The sequence below is a fragment of the Eumetopias jubatus genome, unplaced genomic scaffold (genome assembly GCF_037043125.1).
Source record: "Eumetopias jubatus isolate StellerSeaLion01/CBP00866 unplaced genomic scaffold, mEumJub1_p1.0 scaffold_2, whole genome shotgun sequence".
Taxonomy (NCBI): Eukaryota; Metazoa; Chordata; class Mammalia; order Carnivora; family Otariidae; genus Eumetopias; species Eumetopias jubatus.
The window spans coordinates 112,030,832-112,056,255 of record NW_028274808.1 but is presented as its reverse complement, the minus strand read 5'-3'; the positions used below and the strand labels follow the sequence as shown (position 1 = coordinate 112,056,255).

General features: G+C 37.4%; 1 protein-coding gene across 1 annotated transcript in view; it reads left to right on the top strand.

Moving 5' to 3' along the window:
- The window catches only part of ENPEP (glutamyl aminopeptidase), an 82,266-nt gene that overhangs the window by 45,998 nt on the left and 10,844 nt on the right, over positions 1-25,424 (top strand). Inside the window, exons 11-17 of the mRNA XM_028121320.2 lie at positions 5,863-5,942; positions 15,493-15,629; positions 15,758-15,813; positions 22,910-23,060; positions 24,066-24,139; positions 24,250-24,354; positions 24,440-24,610. Of these exons, the coding sequence (XP_027977121.1) occupies positions 5,863-5,942; positions 15,493-15,629; positions 15,758-15,813; positions 22,910-23,060; positions 24,066-24,139; positions 24,250-24,354; positions 24,440-24,610 (774 nt within the window). The remainder of the gene's footprint in view (positions 1-5,862; positions 5,943-15,492; positions 15,630-15,757; positions 15,814-22,909; positions 23,061-24,065; positions 24,140-24,249; positions 24,355-24,439; positions 24,611-25,424) is intronic.

The window sequence follows — 25,424 nt, the reverse complement described above, 5'->3', positions numbered from 1 at the left end:
TTGTATACACTTCTGGGGTACCAATTGCTGCCAACAGAAGAGAAAAAAAATCAGGATCTCAGGACCTCTGGTACGGGGCTGGCCACAAAAACCTGGGTATATCACAATTGGGGATATCATCTCAGCCACCCATTACCCAGATGAGCCCCCGCCTAGACAGAATCCTGGCTAAATGGCAACAACATAGCACGTGCGGCCCTGGTGGCCTGGACAGTGTTCTAATTTCACCCTTGCCAATTTTTTTTTTCCAGTTTCATTGAGAAATAATTGTGTCATGTATAGTTTAAGGCGTAAAACATGATGGTTTGATTTAGGTATATCGTGAAATAATTCCCACCATAGGTTCAACTAACACCCATCACGCATGACAATTTTGATGGTCTCTTCTTTCAACTTCTGAATATTCAGTTTGGTAGAGAGACTTTTGCACCCACTGCCACTTCTGGTGATCTCTAATCTCCACTGCCCATTTTCCACTAAAAAGGCCCTTTGCCCTCTTTATCTCCTTTTTAATAGTCTCATTGCTCTTATTATATAGTTACTTATATATAAATCATCACAAGATCAATGATCTGGTAGCAATTAAGATAACACGAGGAAGGAGAATTATAGGGTGTGACAAAGGCGTCCCAGAATATCTATAAGCTGGTTCTTTTGTAGTTACTGTTTTATGGTTTAGCGAATTAAGATTGGCCAAATTTAATACTGCTGGAGCCTTTAGATATTAAAACTTAAAAATGTTTCTCTCTTGTGAAACAAGCTTTCCTTGGGGGAGTTGCACAATGATTACGCTCTCCAGTCATATGTGCCCACTGATACACTGAGCCTGAATTAACAGGTGGGTCAGGAGGTGCGCTTGAGGAGGGAGGGCCATGGAAGACTTTCTTCCTTGAAGAAGTGAGATTTAAGCTGTGTAGGTTCATATGAGGGGATGCCCATGGCGGGCGGGGGGGGTGTTCAAAACAGAAACTCCATGTATGAAGGCTCTGGAGTTTAAAAAGTGGCATTACCCATATAATATGCAACACTTACTGAGCATTTACTAAGTAGCTGTCACTACTTTGAGCACTTTAGAGCATTTTATTATAACGGGTGGGAGAAATAACTGAAAATGATGAAATAACTTATTCAGGGTTACCCAAAGTGTAAATGATGGCACTTCGAGCTGAACACTGGCAGTCTGGGTCCAAGAAGCTGAACAGCAGAGAGGCACTGGGCACAGCGGTGAGGGAGGAAGGCAGGGGCCAGGCACGCACATCCTGTTCAAGATTTTGAACAATAGTGTGCAAACTCAAGGACTTCAAAGAGAAAGAATTAGCAGTCTCACCTTTACATTTTTCAAAGTTCCCCTCTGGCTGCATTATAGAGAGTAGGTCAGAGTGGGACAAGAGTGGGAGCAGGGAGGTCAGTTTCTATGGTAACTGTAATGAGTAACTCACATGAGAGATGAGCCAGAGGATGGGTCTGCACAAGGAGAGTGGCTGTGAGGAGGGGTGTGGCAGGTGTAATGAGGTTGAGGTTGAGGCTGAAGATGAGGTTGAGCTCAAATTTCTCATTAGAGAACAAACGATATGCAGGGAACTGCATTGGATGAATTTTCAGATAACCATCTCATTTTAGAATACTGTTCTCATCTTGTTCTATAGTGGTCATAGCCAAATTTCTAGAGAACTGAAAGATCTTTAGAGACCCACTTATCATATGTACTCTAGACCCTGTTTCTTGGCTTCCGATTCAGGGCTTTGAAAATTAAATCACGCTAATAGCACACTCGAGTGTTTCCAACAATTCCAAATTGCCAAAATTCAAATTGGACTTCCTGTCCAAGGCATCAGAGAATGAAGAGCACTCAGAATTACTGAATTAGCTACTTTCAAGATACTAGTTGGCATGTGAACTGGAAGAACATCAAGAAAGCCAGTGGTGCTCACCTTGTTGAGGCCGGTGATCAGCCTCTTCTGGAAACATCAGACACTCAGCTCCAGCACAGTAAATGACATTCAAAGGAACTGGGTATCTTGCTGTATGCAAATTCTGAAAATTAATAGCTCACACCAAAACAAAGGAAATTTGAGTTCCTAGACCAAATGAGATCAGTCAGGGAGTGTCTATTTATACTACTTTATCTTCTCTTTATTTTGGAAAAGAAAGATTATGATAGAAGAGCTTTGTTTCCACTCTTTCCTCTTCGTAATATATGAATGAGTCGATCTGACGTAGGTGATAATTCAGTTATAAAAATCCACATAATAATTTGTGCTATTGTACTGTTAACTATAAACTGTTTATTTTATAGTTACTGTTTTATGTTCTAGCAAATTAGATTGGCCATATTTAATACTGCTATTTAATAGCCTTTGGGTATTAAAATTAAAAAGATTTCTCTCTTGAGAAACAAACTTCCACTAGGAAAGCTTTGTAGTAATTGTTCCCTTCTGTCATATGTATCCACTGATTTGTTAAGCCAAAGACATACCGAACACTGTTTTTATTTTAATTTTATTTTTTTTAAATTTATTTATTTATTTGACAGAGAGATAGTGAGAGCAGGAACACAAGCGTGGGGAATAGGGGAGGGAGAAGCAGGCTTCCCGTTGAGGAGGGAGCCTGATGTGGGGCTCGAACCCTGGACTCTGGGATCATGACCTGAGCCGAAGGCAGACACCCAATGACTGAGCCACCCAGGCACCCCTGAACACTGTTTTTAAACTGGTGGGATTGCATTGTTTGAATTACTCCTTGGTTATGCATTCCTCTCCACACAAATAAAAAAATTTATTACCCCGCAAATGAAGTGTATTATCAGGTCTTCACTTTTTCAGTTATAACAAATCTTTAAATTGTATTCATTAAGATTCAGAACATGGAACTATATTAACATTTATACTTTTCTCTAATATTTTCTTTAGTTTTTACCTTCAGTTACTATTTTTATTTTATTTAGATTCATAGATACATGATTTTTTAGTGATCACTTATCAGAAAGTGAATCTACTTGCTCAATTTTTGTAAAAAAAATAATAAAGGAAAGGAAAATAAACCCAGAAAACATGTGCTATCTTGTTGAGAACATTTGTTAAAAATCTATAGCAGCTCCTGAACAAATAAGAAAGAAAACATTACATCAAAAGTGATCCTTCATGATTTTTTACTTGACTGAAAAACCTAGATCATAACATATGCCCTCATGACACCAGAAAGGAATTGGCCTTTCTCCAACCCTAGTGTTCACCTACTGTCTGTCCAGATATATTTCTGTCTGGTGGGAAACGTGGTTAAACTCAATGGCCCCCTCCCTTTTCTCACTGCTTAAATATTCCAAGATTAGGGAATTCTTACTGACCAGAAACTTTGTACAATGCAAATGGCCCACAGGTGTATAAGTTATTGTTTTAACACTATGGTCTCAACCATCTCTTAGAAACAAACATATTTCCTGTCTCCATTAGGGGGAGTTCTCTATCAGGAACATGTCTTCGGCAGTCCACTCAATGTAAATAGGGGAAGAAGGGGAGTAGGCATGTTATTTGGGGACAATCAAAGTCAATTTCTTTAGTGAAAATTAGGTTGACCGTGTTTAATACTACCAGAGTTTGTTAGAGTGCTAGATACAAAAAAGTGACTCATACCTTTAAAAATGAAATCTGATCCTCCTAAATTGTAGGCAACATATAGAAGACTCTCTCATTCCATTTACGTAATTTCCATTTCTTGATATTTTGTACCCAAATCTATTTTTTTTACTCAAATTAGATTAGATCCTGTAAGGGATTCTAAAACTAGAAAATTATATAGCCTCAACCCCCTATGTTTTTAGTCTTGTGATCCCCTCAGACTTCAGAGCAATTTTTTTTTTCATAACTAAGTAGTATATCTCATGTCTACTTTTAGGCACAGTGTAGTCCCAGAGACCATGTTTTACGGGGGAAGAGTCAAGTTATGAAATCCTGACTGTGCACTTGGGCATCCAGACGCTTGCGTGCTCCATCCTTGCAGTCAGGGCGGCATTGGGGAAATGTAGACAGGGGAAGAAATGTTCTTTTATGTGGCAGGACCAAAACGGAAGAGCAGTGAAAGAGTGAAATATGTAGATAGGATGTGACCTTTAAAAGGTGCTTGTTTGTCTATCTGTTGAGAAGCTGCAAGGGATCGCTCTTAGGTCGGCTTCCCTGAAAGTGGATGCTGAGGTGATGATTCAAGTGAAAGCTACTCACCAGGAAGTGTTTCTAAGAAAGCCTGGAAGGGGAGTGGGTCGTGGGTAATCAAGTAGCCGAGTGCAATATCGAGCAGATGCTATGGAGGATAACTATCCAGCGGGGATAGTGCTGTAGAGTGGTCCTGACAGATGGGGCAAGGAAGAGTCTCAACGCCCATCCATCACTGGCTGAGGACGGCAGCCAAGACTAAATTCCAAGGAACTTCTGGCTTTTCCTTGCTCAGTCCGCTAGAGGGCAGTCCTCTGACAGAGAGACCCAGGCGCTTGGCTGTTGGCAAGGAGAGCACTTTGGGATCTGGGGGGGTACTAAAATGACAAAGAGATTCAAGGGGATAAGGGTAGAGCACTGACAATGCTTGCAACATGACCCAAGAAACAATGTATGTATTGGTCCTATGGAACTTGGAGCCAAAAACATTCCACAGCAATAAAATCCTCAAAGAAAGTACTAACAACTCAATCCTATAAAACGTTTCAACAGTTATAAAACAAAGAATTACTTCTTTCGTGTAGATGGCAAAATGTATTCTCCCCATGGGGCGCCTGGATGGCTCAGTCTGTTGAGCCTCCGATTCTTGAGTTTGGCTCAGGTCCTGATCTCAGGGTCCTGGGATGGAGCCAGCTGCAGGCTTCCTGCTCAGCGGGGAGTCTGCTTGTCTCCCTCTCCCTCTGCGCCTCTCTCCACTCACGCCCGCTCTCTTTCTGAAATAAATAAATAAATCTTAAAAGATGTATTCTCCCTGAATTACATAAGTTTTATTATATCTTGAAAAGGAGAAATAATCATTCTCCATTCTCTGTCAGGGACCTGAATGATCACAGATGAAGAAAAACAAGGCAAACTTTGAGTTGGAACCCAAATTCAAACACAGATTCACCTTCTTTCTAGGTCTCTTGTATTTTCTGATAGTACATGGCATGAGAACAAACAAAACAATTTAAGACCTCTTTTATGAGATTTCAAGACTAAAATGTTAAGTATATATCATACCAAAGTACAAAGCTAACCTCCTCCCCTTGCTCCACAAGAAAATACTAAGTAGCTACTGAGAACACTAAAACGTCCCAAAACATGCTTGTCTGATGATTTTTCCTTTTCAGCACACCTGACTCACATGATGCAAAATAGGAGATATTGAAGGAACATGAGAATCTTTAAGGGCTGGATGGTGGTGGTGTAATTAGAGTGTCAACCTAATTTCTAAAATGTGGTATTCCCTACACGGTGTTTTAAGATTGACTTTTGAATTTGAAAAATGCTTTGTGTTCCTTGACAGAAACTAAGCATACTAGAATATGTGCAAGTATGTGTGTGAAAGCTCAATGTTATCATATAATGTATTATATTTATGCAATATCATTATTTCAAATCCTCAAGGCATTTTATTGAAATAATCTTCATGATTAGCTAATTTGTTGATACAAAGTTCCAAATCTTAGAGATTTATAGAAATTGAAAGCAGTTATATGGCTTATCCTCATCACCAAAGAGTGTTTTATATTAACTGCATTAATTGTATCCTATACACTGGATGATCATTTATGAGGAAAACATGCTTGTCTATTGCTTTTTAAGTATTTTTATTTTGGAAATGTTTTTATTTTTTAGTAATAAAAATTAAATTTTTCTTTTTAAAAAAATTTAGTTACACATGGAATATTCCAATTAAATGGACTGAAGATAATGTATCAAGTATTACAATCTACAACAGGTCAGAAACAGAAGGTAAATGTCATCAATTGATGTATTTCTTCTTTTGAAATTAATGTGCCACATTAAACTAATGTAAGTGTAAAGAAACAACAATAAAGCTGGAACTTATTACAGCTAAAAGAGCCCTCTTAAGTAATTTATCAATGAATTCAAGCCTTTATCTACAATAATGAGAAATTTTCTACTACCTTGAGATATTTTTTTTTTGATGATTTACTGTGACTGACAGAATAACAAATACCCATATCCAAAGAAGGGTCACACACCCAACCACTGGATGATCAATATATGTTTTCTTTTTTTCTTTCCCCCTTCCTCGTTTCTTCCCTCCTTTCCTTCCTTCTTCCTTTCTTTCTTTGCTTTTTTTTTCTTTATATCAGAGAAGTAAGTCATGGAATTTCTTAAAAGTTTATGTGACAATGCTGGTTTCTTAAAATGCTGTCATTACATTAGACCTATCATTTTTCCAATTCAGTATGACATTAGAATCCTTAATGACTCCAAATTATCTTTTCTAAGTTGTAAATTGTCACCAGTAGCTAAGGCACTATCTATATTTCCATCCATCCATTCATCCGTCTGTCCATCCATCAATCTCCCTAAATGAATTACTTGGCACGTGCCTGTGTTAAAATTCAGCTGTGACTGCACTGCTTACTTAAATCAACTGGAAATATATTTCTGTATTTTATCTCCCTTGGTTTGTCTTTTCCTTTGTTGAAAAATTCAGTTATATAAAAACAAGGAGGACTTATCACATGTTCTCTCCTCCAGATGGCTGAAAAAAATAACAAATAGGGCAGGTTTTAGCATCCATCCCAGAAGATTCCTCCTTTTTATACGTTTACCCTTGTGTTTGTTTTATGTTTCCAAATCATTTCTTTTCTAAGACAAATGACCCTCCTCTTCACCCCATCCCATGCAGTGTTGGTTTCAGAAAAGCATTTGGCATGCACTCTTCACCTGTGGCTTCTTAGGGATAAAAGTAGAGTAAATCATTTATCCTTTATTTACATATGCCTATTTGCTCCTGCAAAATATTCTAAAATATTAATTAGGTATGATTTTCCCTGGCAAGTAAATTTTTATCCTATTGGTTGATTTTTAAATCGCTTTTTTGAGATAAAATTCACATTGTTTTGCAATTCACCCATTTAAAGTGTAGAATCCAAATATAATAAATCCAGATTCATTATATTTGCAGATATGTGTTACCATCACCATAGTCAAATGTGAAGCATTTTAATCACCTCAAAAAGAAATTCCATACCCTTTAGCTATCAATCCCTCTCTCCTCCCATTACCCCCAGCCCTAAGCAGCTGCTAATCTAATTTCTGTCTGCATAGATTTGCCTATTTGAGACATTTCATATAAGTAGAATGATATGTGTAGTATTTTATGACTGGCTTCTTTCACTTAGAATAATGTTTTCAAGGTTCATCCATGTCGTAGCGTGTATCAGTACTTCATTCCTTTTTATTGACAAATTATATTCATATCATATTGATATGCCACCTCCTGTTCATCTATTTATCAGTTGATGAGTATTTGGATTATTTCTACTTTTTGACTGTTAATGCTGCAAAAACATTTGTGTACAAATTTTTCTGTGAATCCAGTAAGGTTTTTTTCACCTTTGGGGTTTTTTACTTTTATTATAAGTTCTTTTGTGTGTATGTATGTGTTTATTTTTACCATAAACTTGACCAGCTTTGCTACTGTCAAGGCAAGAACTCGTTCTGTTGCTTTGTGGTAAAACTTTCTCTTGATCATTTATACTAACAATTACTTTGATTGTTATGGTCAACGCTTCTCCTGAATTCTTCTAGAATTCCCAGATCAATGCCATTTTGTCTTACTCTTTTATATATGATTGTAGTTTTGAATACTGAGCTCTATCTTTCGTGATCTGCCTTATGACCATTTTTTTTTTTTTACTTATAAGCATGTTTGCCAATGGAAAATGTAGAAGACAAAAAAAAAAAAAAAAGACTTTCTAAAATGTGCAATACCACTGGGGCCCCTGGGTGGCTCAGTCAGTTAAAGTGTCTTAATTCTTGATTTCGGCTCAGGTCATGATCTCAGGATTGTGAGATTGAGCCCCATGTCAAGGTGGAGCCTGCTTAAGATTCTCTCTCCCTCTCCCTCTGCCCTACCACTCCCCTAAAAAAATGTGCAATACCAATGATAAAATGTATAATGAGGCTACCATTCATTCCATTGGAAGTTCAGTGAATTTGGTTTAACATATTACTACATCTTTTCGCCATTGGTTGCCATTGGTTAACTGAAAGTTAGAGGAATCTTGGCAGCTGCTTGATTTCCTGTTAACAAATTTAAAAGTATGAATAATTAGTCTGTGCTAACAGCATTTTCATGGAATGAGGTTTCCAAAAAGTGCATTTTCTGGATAACTAGAGCTTACTCAAGTGTTTTATAAAATAAAGTTTAAGAGTTAACAATAAACATTTTTCTTATATGGATTATGTACTTATTGGAGAGAATATTTGAATAATAAATTTAATACTTATTAATCAATCAATTGGTTCTTTCAAGGAAGTATTTATTGAGAGCTGACTTATGTGCCAGACACAGAGGTAGGCATGGAGATAATGCTGAGGGAAAAAATCCTTACCCTCTTGGCGCTTACTGTCTGGTGAGGATTCAGACGAGTCAGCAGGTAAATATGTGTCAGAAGTACCTGGTGTGGTAATAGCCAAGGGGGCTCGCTGAAGAAGCACCAGCCCAGATTTGGGGGTTCAGGAAAGGTTACTAAAGAAGAGGATGTCTAGTCTGAGAGCTAGGGGGTAAAGGTAGTGTTTAAATGGATGATAGGATTGACCAAGTGTAGACAGGAACTACGCTCTGGACAGAGAATGCTAGTAGGAAAGGGGAGAAAGCTCTCCCAGCAACTGCATCCCTCTGTCTTTACATTGAACACATTTTTTTTTTTTTTTTTGGCTCTAACTATTGACTTAGCTGTCTTTCCCCTCCCCATAGATATTTCTTGAGGAAATGGAGCTTATTTATTTTGGTTGTGGTTGTTCTATGTCTTCAGCAGCTACCCAGTAATTGTTTATTGAATAAATGAGTGAAAGAATGAATGAAGAGGCTCCAATGTTCACAGAGCTTTGATGACAGACCTGTCTTTATCTGAAATTTCAGAATCATGACTGCTCACTTAGCCAGAAACAAACTAGACGTCTCTTCCTACTTCAAAGTGCCTGCTCCATTTTTAGGCTATGCAATAAGTTCCTGTTTCCTGTTTGGGGACATCTTCAGCTCTCAGTTCAGAGCACGGATGACAAACACATCCCAAGTGCACTGAATGGGCAATCAGCTCAGGTTACCAGCCCTACCTCCCTCTTCTTCGTTTCTTTGATGATTCATCAGCCAGAAATTTCCCAGGCGATGTTGGGACTTCCCCCAAGGCCTTTTATTTACATTTGTGTTGTACATGATCTTTTAAACATTAAAAAAATTAAACATGTAATTTATAACAAAAGAAGAGGACCTCTATCACAGACCCTTCTCAGGCTATTCCAACCTGCCTTGTGTAATCTCTCTTCTCGCTGTTTATAGTATATTTTATGCTATCGGTTTAATCAGTCCTTCCTTATTCCTAGTATTACTACTTTATATTTTGAATATCATCATTGTTATTTAATCTTCATTTGCTCTGTCTTTTCTTTTTTAACTAAATGACAAACTCCTTGAAGATACAACCTCTACATCATACTCCTTGATGGCAGGTCAGGAATACCACCCTATTGCCAATGAGGTTCTGTGCATATCTTAAGACTTACTAAGAGTTTAGTAAGTCCTTGCTTACTGGAGGCTGGTTTGCCCTCAGCCTGCTGTGCTGTTCGAGAATGCCTGCAGATCCTTTAGTTATGCCTCTATCTTTAGTACCAGCTACTACTTTGTCAGTGCATCTACATTTAGTAGTATATCAACTTTTTGCTTTTTAATCTGCTGCTTTCTAACATTTAGAAGACTTGAAGGTTATCACATGATGTCAGATAACTAATCTTACTAAAACATAATATTTTAAAATAGGTATTTCTAAGTGTATAGTGTCTAAGAGAGGGCCTAGGTAGGAAATGATATAGACTTTGTGATGACTATTTTCATAACTCTTGCAGATTTGAGGATACATTCTGGATGATTTAGATAACCAAGTTCTGACTACATATAAATAGAATATTACTAGAATTTAATGGTAGTTATATTTAAATATTTCATGTCAAAATAATTATGGGCATATATTTTTAAATTTAACAACAAAGAGAAAGAGAGACTTTCTTCATTCTTTGAAGCTGAGCCTCACGGAATGTTTGAATTTTGATTGAATCATTATGAATTCAGTTTTGCAGATTCAAAAGCTCAGTTTCATCAATTCAGCCCTGGTCAACCAAGGCTTGGAAGATTTATTCACACAAAGCAAACATATAAGAATGCTAATTTGTTAATTTATACAAATAAAAATATACTGGCAAGGTGAACCAGAATACTCATGTCAGGTAATTAGGAATCTCTTTCCAAGAAGAAAGTTTACTTAATAAGAGTAAAGAGATAGTTAAGGTAGATCAATTATTTTAGAGATTTCATCAAGCTGTGATAGCCTCATATATTGCATTAACCGGGGGAGTCTAATTATTGCATTTAGAGGCTATTTTGATGCAATGAAAGTTTCTTATTCATGCAACAGACCAATGGAGGTATTCCTGACCTGCCATCTTTCCTGGGTGGTTCACTCCTAAATAATAATGTCCTCCTTTTTATGGCTCTACTGCTTCCTAGACCTTCGATTCCTCTGCTAGATCTTTGCATCTGACCAGAAGACAGAGGAAGATAATGGAGGGAGCAGGTCTAGAAGTGCATCTATTACTTCTGCCCACAATCTGTGTCCAGCTGTCAATCTCATGTTGCTACCTAACTGCAAGGGAGGCTAATAAATATAGTCTAGCTGTATACCCAGGGAGGAAGAGGGAATAGTGTGGTAAATAACAGATCTCTACCATATACACTGTTCTCTATAGGAGGAAATCTGTTAAAAGATCTGGAATACAGGGGTGCCTGAGTGGCTCAGTCAGTTAAGTGACTGCCTTCGGCTCAGGTCATGATCCCAGGGTCCTGGGATCGAGCCCCACATCAGGCTCTCTGCTCAGCGGGGGGCCTGCTTCTCCCTCTCCCTCTGCCATTCCCCTGCCTGTGCTCTCCTGCTCTCTCTCTGTCAAGTAAATAAATAAATAAATAAAATCTTTAAATTAAAAAAAAAAATGATCTGGAATACACATACCAGCTCAGCTGTGCACCTACTTCCCTCGGCAGACTGAGACACACTGACAGATCTTCACTATCTAACTCTTCTTTGCAATTATTTCTTCCCAATCACCAAAACCATCACCAGTCATAATTGTTCATCATGGTAGCCAGGTTGCATTCTTCCAGATTCCTGCTTATTATATATTGCATATTAATACTACACCTTTCTTTTTAGGGAGATTCTCATAAAACCTTGCTGAGATTTAGGAGGGACTCTGTAATTATTACTAACATAATCATTAATACTTTCTTAAATACTTTCTTAAATGATTTGTTGAAAATATTACTACAAATGTATAACCAATCCATTTTACAATAGATCATGTTACTCTTAGTTTCAGAAATTAAAATTTTCTTCCTTGACCCTAAATTCCGATAGTGCATCCTACTAGAAAGTTTTAGTTCCTCAAGTATAAATAGTGTGTCATTAGTAAAAAAAAGTACTAGTCTTGTATTTTTCAGCTGTTGTACTAATAAGTGATGGATAAAATTTAATAAGATATAAACTGTCATTTTACACTGAAAAATAATTTGCTTAAAGCATCAATGCAACAAAGCATCTACATCACTAAAGAAAAATGTTTCTTTCTCTAGAATTATCAAGCTATCACAAGAGCTGTCTAGTTGTCTAAAGTTTGTTATAATTATTTATATAAAATAGTATACAGGCATACCTTAGGGGTATTGTGGGTTTGCTTCTAGACTACCACAATAGAGTGAATATTGCAATAAAGTAAGTCAAATGAAGTTTTTGGCTTCCCAGTGCATAACATAAAAGTTATGTTTACACTATACTATAGTCTGTTAAGTGTGCAATAGCATGATGTCTAAAAAACAACGGACATACCTTAATCCAAAAATACTTTATTGCTAAAAATGCTAACCATCACCTAAGCTTTCAGTCATGATCACTGAGCACAGATCACCATACCAAGTATAATAATAATGAGAAGTTTGAAATGTTTTGGCAAGAATTTAGCAAAACGTGACACAGAGACACAAAGTGAGCAAATGCTGTTGAAAAAATGATGCCAATGGACTTGCTCAATGCAGGGTTGCCACAAACCTTCAATCTGTAAAAACTGCAGTATCTACAAAGTGCAATAAAGCAAGTTGCAATAAAGTGAGGTATGCCTGTAGTAAAGAACTGTTATGAGAGTTCTGTTACTGAAATCTATCTAGGTTGAAATTAAATAGCCCCTGGATGAAATTTTGAAAAAGTAATTACCTATCTTCTCCACCATCTAGACAAATAAAAGAAAAAAAAAAGGAATTTTCTAGAAAGAGCTGCCACCCAGAAAGAATTCATTCATCTCGTTTATGTATAAAACTAGCAAGAAACAGAACAAGATGATTTATTAATTGAACGATAGGGTGTTATGTGGCCGTTCAGTTTACATTTTCACATGCACATATCCCCTGTTTTCTGAATGTTCACGTTCTGCCACCTCATTTTTACAAAAGACCTACATTAGTATGGTAATGACTTTTTTCATAAAAATGAAAATGCTCTTTGGATTTCTTTCAGTTAGCAAAAACAGGTACTAATATAGGTCTTCTGTAAAAAACAAAGTGGAATTAACCCAGACTTTTAGAAAGTGGGAGATACTCCTCTCTTTCTGCTACTTCAGCTTAAGAAGCGTTTCACAGGGAAGCTCTACTTTCAAATAGAAAGCAAAATTGCAAGGTGTTTACAATATACTTTCAAATGAAAAGGATTGTGAATCATAAAAACAGTAAAGTCCTATTCTGTGTATTGGGTGTGTGTATATGCACATTTACGCACGAAGAAGACAAGAACAATATGTTAACTAGTGGTGGATCATTTTTTATATTCTTCATTATACTTTTTTTTTTGTATTTTCCTAATACATATTTGGAACTGTAAGGAACACATAAGCCTGTTACAATCAGAAAAACAATGAATAGTAAGTGGAGAAACGAAACATAATACGCGCTGACTCCCATGTGCCGCCGGGAGTGGGCACCAGTATTCTAGCCCTACTTACTTCGCTATGTAACTAAACAAACCAACAGTACGTTGCTGTTAACAACTGCTGGGAAAGTAGCATGAACTTGGAAAGTCCATAACTACTGACTTCCTGGATCTCAGCTTCCGCATCTATAAAGTGAGAAAAATCACAGTAACTCCAGCCAGACTTAACTAGGTATATATAAAGCACACTGAAATACTGCAGTATTTAGATGGATTGCCAGGAACTTCTCAAGGTTATTTATATTTGCTTCGCTATTTATAGAACTGTGGCATATCCCCTTTCATAATAATGAGGATAGCTACCATCTGTTGGACAAATAACTCTGTAACCAACACTTTACGACGTTATCTTATTTAATCTTCACAACAGCTCTGTGAGGGATTTTTATCCCTATTTCCCTTATGGTGAACAGGGACACAGAGAGGTCAAGTGATTTGGCCAAGATCACACAGCTAGTTAGTCACAGAACAAGGGTTTTATCCTAGATCTGTCAGACTCGAAAGTTCATGCTCTTTTTCCTATAACATATGGCTCTGTGCTTAGCAAGAGGCCCTCCTCCAGATACAAATATTCAAAGTGTATGGTTGCCAAAAGATTAGCTTCCTTTCAACAACTTGTCCATGGGAGAATGACAAAGAAAGATAAATACTACATGAGTGAGGTAAAGGTTTATAATTTGTCAAGTACCTACTCTGAACATTCCTAAAAAAAAAGTATTGTCTTGTTGGAGAGCTTACTCATATATTATGAAAAACTACTGTGTCCTGGATATCTTCCAAACCTTGTGAACACTTCCAAAATTTAAATCTTCTTTCCTCCCAAACTAACTCATCTGCCTCTATTCTGTAATGGCAGCATCATTATTTATCTGACCATGCAAGCCATTTCCCCCCTCCTCTGACCATCCACATCAAGTAAGAAAACCGACTGTTGATTTTACCCGTGACGTGTCTGTCTTGAAAACATCACCTTTTTTCTTTTTTCATTACCTCCACATTGGAATAAGCCCTCATTCTCTTTTGCCTTAGATGATTACAGGAGACTCTAAAATCTCCTTCCAATATATCACTCGTACCACCATCAAAATTATCTTTCTAGAAAGCAGACTTGAGCATGTTATTTCCCTGCTTAAAAATCTTCTCTATCTAATCATCTCTCAGAAGATGGATTCCTTCACATGGCATGTGGCTCTTGCACTCCAAAGCTCTAGACTTTATTTTCAGCCTCATCTTCATTTTCCAGTATCACATCCTTACATTGTCACTACATTAACCTATTTGAAATTTCTTGAATATATGAAGTATTCCCACACTATTATTTAAATTGTATATTGTCCTTGCAAACAAAAGAGTGTATGAATTAAAAAGTATAGAAGCAATGCTAACAAATGGATACTGGTCATGTTGGAGCACAGCTATTATTTTAAGTGAATATTTTTTACCTCAAACGTAAGTCTCTATTCCTTCAATGTTGAGCTTCTAAAATCTATATACTAGAGCCGTATGTAAATACTGGAGGCTACTTTAGAAAGAGAATTAATTTGGCAAATCCATTGATGAAAAGCATTGATGTAATTAATTGAAATAAGGAAACAGAAGACTTTACAAAGATAAATAAAATTAGAAGAGCAAGCATGACACGGATTACAAAATCAAGAATGTTGTATTTGAATTGCAGTTCTATTGCAGGCCTTCTTGACATTTTAAAAGCATTACTGATTCTCAAATCATTATTTTGCTAGGCAATAACCATTGCCATCATTTTGAAAGTTGATTTTAATAAATAAAGTATTCTTTTAGATGTTTACATTTTTATCCCCTCCCCAGGCTGCCCAATGAATATTCTTTGTGTAATTAATCCATCATGATTAGCAATATATGGACTACCCCCAAAAGCAGGGACCTCTCTGTCTTTTGGAATTGTTTTCTTTTATTGGAGAATTGACAAGCACAGAATTATTTCACTCACTTGGCAAGCTTCTACCAGTAAGAAGTACAAGTCACAAGTCACAGGACACTTATTTACATTGGTTATTCTTTTTCAGCTCACGCACTACAGTGACATTCTAAAATTAGGCAACTAAATAAGAATTAAGCTTTGGGGCTTTGGATCCAAATCAAACTTGACTCCTTGAGCTGATATTTCTTTTCTTTTCTTCTGACCCTCTGGGCCTAATTTCTCTGTGTTTACAGTATATGCAAATATGTTTCTCATTAGTGTTTATTTACTACCACAGGAATCACTTTGAACTCTTCTAATCCTGCTGGAAATGTTTTTCTCAAAATAAACCCAGATCATATTGGGTTTTACCGTGTAAATTATGAAGTAGAAACTTGGGAATATATAGCTACCAATCTTTCCACCAACCACAAGGTAAGAGTAGCAGTGGTTGTGAATTGTTTTATTTTTGTTCTAAGAACAGTGTCTTGATGATATTAATTTTTTCAACATGCTTTGCTTTAGGAATTGTGCTACTTACCTCTTTTTCTTCTTCTTTTCAGAACTTTTCTTCTGCTGACCGTGCAAGTCTTATTGATGATGCTTTTGCCTTGGCAAGGTGAGTGTTGGAATGAGATTGGACTGTGGATTTTGTCATAAATCTCTTTTCTTGATGAATTGCAATGAAGTTTAAGTATTAATTATAGCTTAAAATATCCAAAGTCACTATTTATAACATTATTATTTTCCTTAACTCTCTTTTTTAAAACTCACATAAGCCTCATCGCCAAAATACTGAATTTGCTCTTAGCAGACACACAAAAGCTCACCTACCCTTTTGACTTTGAGTAGGGTTCATCTATATCAGAGCCCTTGAGCTAATTAGGAGTAACATTTGCAAATGCTCAAAAGTACACCTTCATAATTTGATTTAATAAAACGACAATGTATTTCATTAACTTACTTCTATGAGCCTAAGCCCACTGTATGAGTTTATGGCTAGAGTTGTCAACTCTTGTTCAGGTCATCAGGGAAAGAAGAATGAGACATGGTGCTCTAGGATTGATCAGAATTAAGGTACTGCTGAAGAAATTTGACTTTTTTGGTTTTCATGGTTTGAAGGTGACCTACACTTAGAAAAAAAAACAATCAACACAGATTAGGGAAATGAAGAAGTAGTCACCACAGTATTTTTGAGATTTTCTGTTTTGTTTTGTTTTCAAGGAGTCCGACACTACTAATTCAGCAAGTGTTTGTTGAATTTCTGGTACTTCTGTAGGAGCTAGGGCTGGCTTTTAGTGGCCTCATCCTAGATATAAGCAGTGTACTGAGTGTACTGAGAATGAGATGCTACTTCCTCAAAAAGCCTTCACTGGCCCCTTTGTCTAGGTTGGGTGTCCCTTTCGCAGGCCCCTGTGTTTCGCCACAATATTATACTGTCATTTCCTATTAACAGTCCATCTCACCTACCTAACTGTAAGTTATGTGAGGGTAGGCACCCAGATCATGTTCCTGTTTATTTTATTCCCGGCTTCTAACTGTGACTGGCCCAAGGCAGAAGCTCATTAAATATGAGCCAAACACATGTCTGAAAGATAGTATACCAGCACTCTAAAGGCCTGGGAGAACTATTTTCCACAGACTTCCTAGATGAGGTACTGGAAGTCAGAAAACCTTGACATTTTTTAAGGAGGGAATGGATAGGGTTATAAAACAGGCTCTGGAACGGTTAAGATCTTGGTTCTGTAAAACCTTGAGTAAATTTCTTAACCACTCTCTGACTTGATTTCCTTATGAGAAAAATGGAGATGACCTTAAAAGATTCTTGTGAGAAATAAATGAAATAATGCACATAAAGCACCCCAAATAGTGTCTGGCCTATAGCAAGTGCTTAATAAAGTGTACCACTTGACTATACCAGACACTGCATAGGCCTGGGAAATTAAGTGGTAAGGGAAGATAATCAATATTATAAAATACAATAGAACCCTTAAGAATTCTTTTGGGGGAAAACTCTCCTAGGAATATATCATGACCTTTTCCAAAGCTTGGCATCTTGGCTTTTAGCAATCACACAGAACTACAATATCTTTATAATTTAATTCCCATCAAAACACAATGCAGACAGTTCTTTTTGCTTTAAGAAGTGAAAGCCTCTTGAACATGTCTCTGTGGGGAACTGTGTATAAAGCAAATAATTCACACAATTGAAAGACTTTCCTCACATTTGCTCAGCTCCTTGGCCATAGCCCCATAAAATTTTGGGAAAGGTATGGGAAGGAGGAACGTGAAACTCATTTGAAAACCAAAAAAAAAATATGTAGAATCACACAGCAACGGGTCTGGAAAATACCTGAGCAATCACCTGAGCTATTCAGTTATCACCCAAATTCCTTCTGTAACACGTGAGGGGAAACAGGACTCAGGGAAATGGCGTTCACCAGTGTTAGCTACAGCTAAGTGAGTTCACTCAGAAACTTTAGGGAGAAAAAGGAGAAACATGTAGTTAAACAGTAAGTGCCTGTGGTAGGATGAGAAGTTATACAGTTCTACTTGGGTGTTCAAAAAGAAATGTAACTATCATGTTTCATAAGCAGGGCTAAAAAAGCGCCTCTAAATATAAATGTATTCTTGATTCCCCTGTCCCCAAATTTGAGGAGCTAGTACTCTTACTGCCCCAGATGAATACCCAGATGGGCTCATTTGTTCAAGACAAGGAACAAAAATTCTCCCAACCACTTCAAGTCCCCCAGACAGGCTTACTTTGAGTTTGAGCCCAGTTCAGTAAAACGATCAAAGTTACCAACTGCATTTAAAGTTCCTCCCTGCCCCCAACTCAGGCTGGTGTCTGGCCAGCCACCTGCAGTGGAACCAGGTGCTTGATGTCTTCACCATTTTGTTGCCTGGAACTTCCACTCCTCACTCACCAGGCTGCCTCTGATTCCTCCAGAGCTAAGGCAAGGAGAGCTTGGAGCGAGAGCAGGTGAAGGGAGAAAAAGATCCTGACATGCTGTCTGTGTTTGGCCCTCTCTGGACTTTGAAGATGTTTAATACTGACTCATTTTATTGTGTGCTGTTTTCATGGGGTATTTGCCGTCCATACTCATTTTTATTGCTAAGAGTCTTTCTCTTGCAGTTCCTTGAGATAGGTAAGTGAAAACCTCTGAACCACATCTGGTCCATAGGAAGTATCCACACAACTTTTCCCCCAACAAAATCTGGGAGGATGGGCCACCCCACACAGTCTTCTCTCTTCACTCTGAGGTTAGAGTGGTGTCAACCATAGTCTCTTATCCTTTAGATTTCTCAGGGTATCAGACACCAGGCCACTGTGCCCCCAAACTCCAAGATAAAGGAGTAAAACTCTTCAAGTGGTTTCATCAAAGCCCTTTTTCCTAGGCATTATGTGAGGGGAAAAGCCTCCTGCAACCCCCTCTCCCCTGTGGGAGGACAGCATTCATAGTACCCTGACAGCTCTCCCCACCGAAGCCCTCTGTTAAAATGTCTCATTCTGCCCCTAGCTTCTCCAATGCCCTTAATAGGCTGGTGATGGGTTATTAGCTAAGGGTCACAAAAATCTCTCCTGACCGTGTTAGTTATGATTTGGTGGGCCTGCGTCTTACTTTGGGGTTTAGGCCAACCGGCCTGGTTTGGGGGTTAGGCAAGGGGTCTTGCCAAAACGGAGAGAGAAAGAATCCTTTTTTGTCCACCTGTTACAGTAGGGTTTTCCTTTTCAATAGCTTCCATTGTGCTTTGTAACCCACTGTGTGCTAAAGCCAGGAAGAGGGTGAGGAATAACATAAGGGAAAGAAGAGAGCAGTAGCTAACAAGCCAGTGGGTGGAAGCAGGAGTCTCTAGGTGAGGAAAGAATGGCAGAAAGAATGGCTTAAAAGGTCACCAAAGCTAATGATTCAAACAGAATTTCAGCCTGGCTTCACACAGCGGGGTCCCAATGATATCCAAGGTGAGGAGCAAGTTAGCAAATAAAGGCCACCAAGTGAACATCAGCCACACCAAGGTTACAGACCTCTAGGGTCACTGGTTTTACCATTTTACAGGTGTTTGTCGAGGTAACCAGAGCACAACACAGAATTGGATAAGCCACTTCACCCTCCTACCCCCCACCCTCAGGCTGCCTTTTAAAGAAAGGAGAAGTAGGGTAATCAGAAAGACTCCAAAAAGGACCTAGTTGTTTGCAAAAAGACTGTTATAAGCCAGAAATCTGAATTTAATTGGCAAGTGAACACTGAGAGATCAGGCACAATGGGGACATTTTGAAATTCTCCATACCACCAAAGGCTTTGCTGGGAAAGAACATGAGCACATTGGGTCAGCTGCATCCACCTAGGCACCTCTCTGAATCGTTTCTAATGTCCCAGTGAAGAGCGACATTTGATGAGACACTATGCTTAACTCAGCTTCTCTGAGGATTGTACTATACTTCCAGGTCACACCCAGGGAAGCAAAAAGAAACCTTTTGTTATAGGATCCCCCAAACTTCCTGGGTGCCTCAGCCCAAGATAGGAAGGCAAGAATTCTCTCATTAGATCCATTCGTCCTCTTTTCCATCGAGTTTGGTGGGAACTTTTGTTAAGTATAGCCTCCATTTTCTCCAGATGATAGGAACTTCTATGATTTAAGTCCATCAGGCATGGCTTTTACTAGATGGATGGAAGATTTTTAAATGAAGAAAATTATTGGAACGCCTGGGTGGCTTAGTCCATTAAGTGTCTGATTTCAGCTCAGGTCATGATCACAAAGTCCTGGGATCAAGCCCCACATCAGGCTCCCTGCTCAGTGGGGAGTCTGCTTCTCCCTCTCCCCCTCTGCTCATGCTCTCTTTCTCTCTCTCACTCACTCTCTCAAATAAAAAAAAAATTAAAAAGATTTTATTTATTTATTTGAGAGAGAGAGAGTGAGGGAGAGAACACAAGCAAGGGAGAGGAGTAGAAAGAAAAGGAGAAGCAGACTCTCCACTGAGCAGGGAGCCTGACGCAGGACTCCATCCCAGGATCCTGGGATCATGACTTGAGCCAAAATCAGATGCTTAACCAACTGAGCCACCCAGGTGCCCAAAAAATCTTAAAAAAAAATAAAAGAAAAGAAAATTCTTAACCATATCTGGCTCTCAGAACTGTTGTATGCCTATGGATTTAACAAATGGAGTTTGAGACTCAAAGTTGCATAAGAATGCTGTCTTGGGTTGAGCTCCCTAGAAGCAGAGTATGAAATGCAGGGTCATGTACATGTAGTTTATTGAGAGAGTACTCTCATGAAATAGGAAGTATGAAAAGCAGGATGGGGCAGGGATAAAAACCTGAGCCATGATATGGTCTCAGATGGAGTCTAGCTTTGCCAGAATCCACTAGAAAGCTATAAATTGTGTTGTAGAGTAGGTCCAATTTGAGGGAAGCAGGCTGGCTTGTTGCCTTCCTGAATCAGAAAATGAATGGCCTGGGGTGGAGGGATTGCATTACCTCTTAGGCAAGATGGATATATTTGGCCAAGGGCTCTTCTCTGAAGAAGGTGGCAGTTGTGAGCCAATAGAGCACTGTAAGGGGATCTGAGAAGGGCACTATAGATGTCTTTGTTCTCAAAACCAGGTCTTCACATGTGGTCCCATCAGTATCAACGCTGCCTAGGAGCTTGTGAGAAATGCAAATTCTTAGGCTTTACTCCAAACCTGCTAAATCAGAAACTCGGTGGGCGGGGAGGGGGCGGTCCGAGAGTATATGAACTTTCCAGGTGTTGTTAATAGTTGCTCAAATTTGAGAATCATAATTCTAAATGATACTGCTCTTCCTCTGAGAATCAAATAGCAGTAGGAGCTACAGAGTAACATAATTTGTGGGAAAAGAAAAGTACATCAGCTATATTCTCAAAATGTTATCCCTATAATAACCAGCAAAAATTCACTCCCAGTCCAATGTTCTGACCATATGACTCCGACTTAAAGAAAATAAGTGATACCAAAATGGAACTATTGCATAATTATCAAGCATGTTGGAAAAATAAGGCAATAGGATAGGATATTGATTTTCAACATTTGAATACATAGTATTTTCTCAGAACCTCTAACCTTTGGATAATTGGATTCCCTTCTTACTTCTACTTATGCTACCTAATTAGCCTATTCATCTGGCCCTGGTAACTGAGACCCATTCCTTCTAATCTTTTCACTTACCTAAAATATACAGACCACTTGGTTTCTGACCAAATGGTCATTCTTCCTAAACTTTCATTATTCTCTTTGCTAAATTGATCCTCAGAGCAACAACTATTATTCATAAACACCTTAAAAACCACCCGCTGGACATAGTTTTGCTCTATCCACCAGGGAAAATAGAGAATCATTAAAATTAAGAGAATTCTCAAGTTTCAAATATCAACACAAAATTCTATAACAGACAGACATTCTCAATAAATCACTCCATTTCTCAGTATTATTTGTGCTTTTATTAAGGGAGGCTGCATGCTCCAAAATATAATTCTTTCTAAATAAGATCAGGAACTGAGAAAATAGAAGAAATCAGCTCTCTGAACTGAAAACAAACTGTTTCATATCTCATTAGTACAAATCAAATGATGCCAAAGATTTTCATTCTTATCTACCTGTCCAATACTACTAGTTCATCCTCTAATCAAACTCTTGGAGAGATGTCAAGATAAAATTACATTCTTCATTCACAAAATACTTTCCAATGTAAATAGCATTCAATGCATCAGTATTACTAATTCAATAATTCAAAATTTATTATTTAATTTAAACTTTCAAAGTGTAATTTGAAAAGACAGAATTACCATCTAAGGTTCTTTTTAAAACCTAGGCTAAAATTTGAGACATAACAGATTTCTGAAAACAGTATTTCAAAAGATTCTAGAATCTCTTTTAAGGAAGAAAAAATTTAATTCTTTAAACTTTGAAATGTCAATAGAAACTTCAAATTTTGTGAAGGAACAAAATCCATTTTTATTTATCAATATTGTTTGAAAATGTATGAAAAAGGAAATGTTTTAATGGGAAAAACAAGTGCAGTTGGAATGTTTTAAACATTCATAATTCACGAGTATTATGTTTCGTCTTCATATCAAAGGTAAATAATTTCAGTAAGATATAATTATCATGGTGCATTTGTATATTATTTTCTTATGAAGTATTTTTTTAAAGATTTATTTATTTATATATTTAGAGAGTGGGGGGATGCAGAAGGAGAGGAAGAGAGAAAATCTCAAACAAACACCTTGCTCAGCATGGAGCCCAATGTGGGGCTCGATCCTACAACCCTGAGATCATGACCTGAGCTGAAATCAAGAGTCTTTCACCTAACCAACTGAGACACCCAGGCGCCCCACATTTATATATTATAATCGGCTTGTGTCTATTCATCAATATTAACCATAGCTAAATGGCTTTTGTTTTATCCAGAATTTTGCCTCAGTGATTTTTCAAATGTACTTTTTAAAGTTCTGCCTTCCTCTTTACTATTGAATATAAGAAAGCACTAAGACATCATTGTGAACAAACTTCTGTGATTGGGTCCCCCAAAATAAACACATTTTCTTAATTGCTTAATAGAAGGGTTCTCATTAACATTGAATTCTATGATTTCCATATTAGTACTTTTAGTCAAATGAGTACTAGTCTATGGTTGGATTTTTTTTGTTTTGTTTTTAGTCTATGGTTTTTAATTAATGTGTTTTTTTCTCTTCCTTAGAGCTCAACTTCTAGATTATAAGATGGCTCTAAACTTGACCAAGTATCTCACAATGGAAGAAGATTTTTTACCATGGCAGAGAGTAATTTCAGCCATAACCTATATCATTAGCATGTTTGAAGATGATAAAGAGATATACCCTGTGATTGAGGTGATGTTAATGCTATATCTTATGACCGTAAATGTGCAGCAATTAGCAGAATAGGGAGATTTCTGAGACAAAGAGCTTCTGAGACACAAAAGCACATCCGCATGCCAAGTGAAATTAAAGGAAAGTACAATGACATGACTAGTCAAACCAGAGATACCATCTCTATTTTTTTTCAACTTGAAATGTATCAGTATTTCTGGTTCAGTATACTAAAATATATATTTTGGTGTTAGAAAGAACACAAGAATTAATATTTTAGTTACAATAGACAAGATACTAACTAGATCCTATTTTCAATGGATTTATCTATGTTAAAATGAATTTATTCTTACTAAAATATAACATTATGTTTCCTTATTCTTGCTGCTGTTATTTCCACATTGAGATTTTATTATAGGATAGTCATTCTAAATATTTTGCTTTGGGGTTTCAGCAGCACTTTGGTAGGACACTTGTAATTTTAAGGAAATTCCCGGTTCAAAGCTCTAGCTCTTCTACCTACTAAATGAAAGAACTTGGACAAACGATTTAATATTTGTGAGTCTTCATTTCCTTTGTACAATAGGAATGTTGGCACTTCCCTGCCTATGGCAATGGGATAGTATAGATCATATAAAATAAACATCCTTTGTAGAGCCAAAGGTAGTATACATATATCAGTTATCACCATTTTTATTTCATCAATACTTTATTAATCTTCTTAGTGCAGTAAGTATGTCAAGTGTTACTCCATTTCTTAGAAATGTTAACTGAAATGTAGAGGTTAAAAGGGGCTTACCCGAATTTTATGAAACTTTAGAGGATTCCAGGATGTTCTTATCTTCAGAATCGAAGCAAATTTGCCATGTGGTAAGAACTAAAAACATCCCTTTCCTAAGGAGAGGCCCAAAGTCCTCTGAACTAGTAGGAAAGAAGATTACAACAGGGGGCTGTAGATTATAATAAATGAGAACCTGTTGATAAATAGTAAATTATTACTCATTGTACCTGGTGCTTTTATTTCAGAAATACTTCCAAAGTCGAGTGAAGCCCATCGCAGATTTACTAAAATGGAATGATGCCGGAGACCACCTTCAAAAGTTATTTCTTACATTTTTAAAACTAATTTTCATTTAACATCTGTTTGTGTATGTTAAAACATGTTAAAAAGTGCTCACAGCCCCAGCTTTGTGTGTGTTTGTTTTTTAAGGTTACTCCGTGCATCTGTGTTAGGGCTTGCGTGCAAAATGAGAGATCAAGAAGCCTTGGACAATGCTACCCAATTATTTCAGCAGTGGCTAAGTGGGACTGTAAGGTGACTGTTCATGTGTTCATTTCTAGAGGATTTCAAACTTAAAAATGAAGAATCAAAATCCCTGAAACACTGTTTCTTCTTCTAGGCTTCCTACAAATCTCAGGCTTCTGGTATATCGGTATGGAATGCAGAACTCTGGTAACGAGACTTCATGGAACTATACTCTTGATCAATACCAGAAAACTTCGTTAGCTCAGGAAAAAGAAAAACTGTTGTATGGATTAGCATCGGTGAACAATGTTACTCTTTTGTCAAGGTAAATTTTTTTTTCATATGAGTGGCATTTGATGGTTTATGTGTCACGGTCACTTTAAGATGCGAATTAAAGTATGATACATTTCCAAGAACATCTATTAAAACTTATTTTCCTGGCAAGAAACAAAGTATCCATGTAAGAATGGAATAAAGAAATGTAATCTCATATGAAAACATTCTGGGAGTAGGCAGTTTCTAGTTGTGAGCAGTGGTTCAACATTTTCATTCAGGACCTGGGGTATTTCTCTTTCTGTTCTGCCATACTCAACATGTTAGATGTCTCATAACCTCTAAAGCTCTAAATGTTTTTCTTCACACAAATATGTTCAGTGAAAGAAGAACAAGAACAAAAGAGTTCCTCCTCACAAGGTTTTGTCTTTTATGCTAAAGGTGAGTTATCTCTGCTTCCCCTCATAACCAGAACTGGATCACACTTGATCATTCTGGGCTATACTTTAGGTCTAGCACTTGATCATTTGCCACCTAGGATGAACTTGCTTTGACTGATTTGAGCCATCACCACACTCTGAGGCTGGGTAAGAGCCTAACTACTTCCCTACCATCTCAAGGATACTTTGATCCAAGCCCAGAACAAAATTGGTTTCTATCATCAGAGAAGTATGTGCCACAATATGCATACATACACACAAAATATATTTATATTCCACTCAGAAAGGCTGCTTGAAGCGCATCTATGAATCTTCTGCCATTACACATATGTCCCAAATCAACTAGCATCTGCCTTAATTCATTTGTTGCTTAGCTAAGGTTTCTGAATTATTTATTGCCTTCACTTAACCAACACTTATGATGTC